Source organism: Phragmites australis, chromosome 4, assembly GCF_958298935.1.
Source record: "Phragmites australis chromosome 4, lpPhrAust1.1, whole genome shotgun sequence".
Classification (NCBI taxonomy): domain Eukaryota; kingdom Viridiplantae; phylum Streptophyta; class Magnoliopsida; order Poales; family Poaceae; genus Phragmites; species Phragmites australis.
Genome location: NC_084924.1, coordinates 47,202,687 through 47,207,673, shown reverse-complemented (window position 1 = coordinate 47,207,673; position 4,987 = coordinate 47,202,687). Strand labels below are relative to the sequence as shown.

At 47.5% G+C, this 4,987-nt stretch overlaps 1 protein-coding gene across 1 annotated transcript; it reads left to right on the top strand.

The window, feature by feature from the left end:
- Positions 1 to 2,654: 2,654 nt before the first annotated feature.
- LOC133914512 (LOB domain-containing protein 16-like) lies at positions 2,655 to 3,947 on the top strand. Its single transcript, XM_062357611.1, has 2 exons — positions 2,655 to 3,207; positions 3,337 to 3,947. Exons 1-2 carry the CDS (start codon positions 2,911 to 2,913, stop codon positions 3,568 to 3,570), a joined length of 531 nt encoding a protein of 176 aa, XP_062213595.1. The 5' UTR covers positions 2,655 to 2,910; the 3' UTR covers positions 3,571 to 3,947.
- Positions 3,948 to 4,987: the final 1,040 nt, after the last annotated feature.

Genomic DNA, 4,987 nt, shown 5'->3' with positions numbered 1-4,987 from the left:
CCGCTCTGAGAAGTGTTTTTAGTTTCGTCACTACTGTTCGACTGCCTCCTCCTCCACCGGTCGGCCGTTCGTTCCTTCCATGGTTGGTTACGTGGGCGCTGCCGCCACGCCGCTTCCTATAGGACAACGCGTGCGGCCCTAATCGCGATTTTTTATTTTAATATTTTAAAATTTCAAATTTAGCTAAAATTTAAAAAATAGCTAAATTTTTCAATCGGCCACATAAAATTGCTACATTTAAAAAATAAAAAATTCCCAATCGCGACTGCGCGACAAGAAAGAGGGAAACCCAATACGGCCCAAAACCAGAAACGAGGGCTGTTGTGCGACCTCGTACCGTCGGTCCCGGATGCCACCTACAGTCTTTCCGGCCTCCCAGCCATGCTCGAGCCGCGAGCAGTAGTTACGTGAGCGTCGCACTGGGCCCCCATCGCCGTTCGCGTTCGGAGAGTATCCAGGATCATGATGCCCAGGTCACCTTCAAATACAAGCTATTGCATTGTTGGGCCTTGTGATTTTCCAATCTTTCCTTCTGTGGCCAATTAGGCCTACCGGGCTTCACATTTTTGCTGGGCGTTGGTCTATTTTGCCGCAAAGACAGCAAAGCAAAGATGCTCTGGAGCCTGGCTATCATACTTAAGTTCCATACCTGGGTTTGTGTTTCTTATGTCAACTGTTGAAAATTCTTAACTATATTTTGTGGGGAACTATAATTCTCAATTCTTAATTTCAAAGACAGCATTCTAAATTTCGAATCTTGATACTTATGTCAGAAGATGTCGGCATTGCCCTGAATTTCTCCTCTCCTTTTGCCTTCCCCACACTAACACCGTGGGAAATAGAACTCTGCGCGTCTTTGCGCACGCGTAGTCTATCTCAATTGTTCATTTTTCTCTCCCGATACTCACCCATCTATTAATTTTTTTATCTATTCTATACTTTTTTTCACCTGTCTCTCTATCATAAATCTCAACATAAATTAACGATCCTGGTAATCTAGGGTACAGGGTTAGTTTTGGAATTTTCGTGTTCACTACAGCCTAGACTCTCATTAGCTGTCTCCCGTGTTCTTATCGTGGACATGCATGGACACGTACGCATCCGCTTTGCATAATGCATATACATCACCGGCCCAAACTTGCACTAACAGAAGAAAATGAACTGGGGCAAGCAGACAAGGTGCTTTGGCGCGCACATTATCCTAATCACCCCTTGATGATAAAGTAGGCGTTTTGGTTGCACGGAGAGTCGGAGAGACGCCCGCATCATAGCATAAACTAGTCTGGTTACGTGCGCAACTATTTCTATCCCGGCTGCATGGACGACTTGTTCATCGCGAGGCGGCAGCTGTGTTTGCAGAGCTGGCGCACTTGAGGTGGGCATTGCAACAACCCCCCAATCGTTTCGAATAATCAAGGACAATCTAATTAGTGTCCTTAATCATGAGTCATCATCATGCCCTCGAGTACTCGACCTTGAGTTGAGAAGGAACAGACGCGGTGATTGTTCTCACGAGAACTAAACTGCTTCTGCGTGAATTTTGGATGAAATTCATCTGAACTTCGTGCGTTCCAAACAGGTGAGGATTACATCCATCCAGAGGTAGCCTGGAGATGCAGAAGCATCCGTCCGTACGTCCGTACGTCCATGTCGATTTTAACACTGCAAAGTGCACAAGTACTAGCTACTGTTACCAAATTAAACTGTAACCTCCAATTTGTTGTCTTCAACGGAGGCATAATTGATGGCGATATATGTAGCTTTAGCTCGTGTCCAGGTCGGTCGACCGTGCGATGTGACATACAGGTAAGCGTAGACCCCGGAATTCAGCGCAAGAAACGAAGCATCGGTGTACCAAACGAAAACGAAAGGTGAAGCAATAAACAAACTGGGCAAGCGGACAAGCCAGACAGGAAAATAAAAGGCAGAGCCCACGTATGAGGCGGCCCAAACTCGTCGCAAAAGCTCGCGGCGTTCGGCGGGCAAAAGTTGCAGTGGCCGCCCTTTTCTCCGCCGCCCCAGCGCGACCGCCTGAACCACTTCCGTCGAACTCATCACACGCCACCTTCTCCATTCCAGAAATTATTTAATTAATGCAAAGGCCTAATTTTTCCTTCTCTCGTGTACATCTTGTTGAAAATTTCGCCCTAATCCGCGACAAGCTCACATGCACGAGTGATAAGTTATAAATCATGTGAGCCTTCAAGATGTGATGCTACGTGTACGGATGATAAGTTTGGGGCATTGACATTTGGCAGTTTTTCACCGACAGAGTCAATGTGAACTTCAGGAAGACCAACGTGTCAATCACTTGCGAAGCATTGTTGTGGCTAGGTGAGCCGTGGCCTCTCTTGACCTAACACTTTTTTTTAATCTAATCTCTCATATTTCATTAATTCGGTCTTATATTCTAGTTGAAACATATTTAGCTTCATCCGTCTCTATAAATTTCGATCTAAGCTCCGACACTGATGTCAGTGTCACTGTGTTAGCTGCACTGGTAGTTCATGTGTAACCAGTTCGCATGAATTGCCAGCATGCGCCCATCCCTCTCATGAAATGCATGGGGCATAACTTGTGCGAATCAGCAATATATGTTGGAGAGGTTGATACGCAAGACGATGCTTTAATTTTCTTCCCTGAAATTTGTATATATACAAGTATTTGCGTGCCCTCGAATGAGTACTCACAAGTCCCTCGCGCTCCTCTACATCGTGCGCATTTCCCTCTAGCCTTGTCCCCTCGCGGCCTTGCAGCCCTTGTCGTGTCCTCCTCCTATAAAACTCGAGTTAGCTACCCTCGTCCGGCTGGCAAGTTGCAATATAATCGCCTCTGGGGCTGAGCTTGTAGGAGGAGGAGAGACGACGTGCGGGAGCGAGCGATCAGGCGCTGAAGGCGACGGCGACAGGCATGGCGTCCTCCGGCGATGGCGGCGCGCCGGGCTCGCCGTGCGGGGCGTGCAAGTTCCTGCGGCGCAAGTGCGCGGTGGAGTGCGTGTTCGCGCCCCACTTCTGCGCGGAGGACGGGGCGGCGCAGTTCGCAGCCATCCACAAGGTATTCGGCGCCAGCAACGCGGCCAAGCTGCTGCAGCAGGTGGCCCCCGGCGACCGGAGCGAGGCGGCGGCCACCGTCACCTACGAGGCGCAAGCCAGGCTGCGCGACCCCATCTACGGCTGCGTCGCCCACATCTTCGCTCTGCAGCAGCAGGTACGTACCTCTACGCACGCGCGCGCGCGTTCTTGCCGCGGGCGCGCGCATGCACTCATGCTTGTGCATGCATGAGATTTGCTGATCTCGCGCGTGACGCCGCCGCTGAAACCCCGAACGCATGTGCAGGTGGCGAGCTTGCAGATGCAGGTGCTGCAGGCGAAGACGCAGGTGGCCCAGACGATGGCGGCGGCCGGCGCGCAGACGGCGGGCAGCCCTCTCCTGCAGCGGTGGCAGATGGACCCCGAGTCGCTGTCGACGCAGAGCTCCGGGTGCTACAGCGCGCCGAGCTGCGACGGATCGGCGTCGCTGCAGGAGATGTACTGCTTCGGCGAGCAGGAGGAAGGCAGCTACACAAGATGAATCATTCGCATCGTATGGCGGCAAGAGAGATAGAGAGAGAAATGGAGAACCTAAACTCATTTGCGATCCGGGTTCTTAGTTCCGGCGTCAACCCCGGAGGCGCTCTCATCCTCTCTGTAGGGTATGAGCCTCCGTAATGAAAAAAAAAAAATCTTCGTTTGCAGCGTGCGTTTTGTTTAGTTCAGCTCTGGTCTGGGCAGGTTGATTATTTGTTGGGAGAGTGTACTGCTTGCCTGTTTCAGCTGTAAAGGGTTCAACTCATCAAGTGGTTGGAACTTGGAACTTGGAAGCAATTAAGAGCCAGAAATCTCACGAAATATAATATTGCTTAACTAAATGGATTAGTCACGCGTTAGTCATACGAACTTTGATGCATGGGGCGAAGAACAGACGGGGGAAATGAAAGGCAGAATTATATATTGGAGTTGTCTAGTGTCAACTGATAAGGATGCCAAGAGAGCGCGCCAGCTTCTTTGATAGGCTTAGAGAAGAGAGGAGTGCAAGGATTGGCCTGCCACTGCACTCGATCATGTCTGAAGACGATTTTTTTTATATTTTTTTACCAAATTTGCAAAATTATACAGCCATTTCAGAATATTATAATAATAGACTACCTGTTACCTGTTCATCGTGTAAAAGTAAGATCTTGCCCGCTCGTCGGTTAGACAATATTAAATGTGTTTCACGGAGGTACCTTCCTCACTGAAACATTGGGGAGGGGGTGGGGTGGGGTGGCCACTCAAAAGATGTCGCATATTGTTCAGACAAGACCTTTTAGTATAAAATACGGTGCGCCGCTCCAGCCGACGTCAGCACCCTCATTTGCATTCAGCCGAGCCGAGAGTGAGGGAGGAGAGGAGGAGAAATTAGAGGCAAAGTCTTGTTGGAGGAAAATCGACATTTTTTTTATCCTTTTTTAACAAATTCGATAGGATAGCCACTAGTGCTAGTTTTTGATATATGTTAGATGTTAGATTTAGGATTTTTTTATAAACCCGGTAGGATAAACACTAGATATAGGTTAGAATGTAGATATAGGGTTAGACATAGTTTATCAATTAGATCTTGTTTGTACGTATATTTAGTAATTAGATGTAGTATTTAGACATATGTTATGTATTAGATGTAGAATTTAGACATAGTGTAGGTATAACCGAGGTAGTAGATGTAGGATTTAGAGGTGTTTGATGTAGCAATCTGGGGATATTTTGTTGCAATGTAGATGAATTGTTGAGTCATATTTATAATAAATGTTGTATTATTGTAGATGTAATTATACGTATTTTTGTATGTTCTATTAGAATAATATTAGGGATTTTTATCGATAGTTAGTAGATATGTCAGATAAGTGGAAATTTAGTATTTTTATGGAGATAGTGAAATACTTTATGGTTCGAAAGGGGTAGTAGTGTCCGTA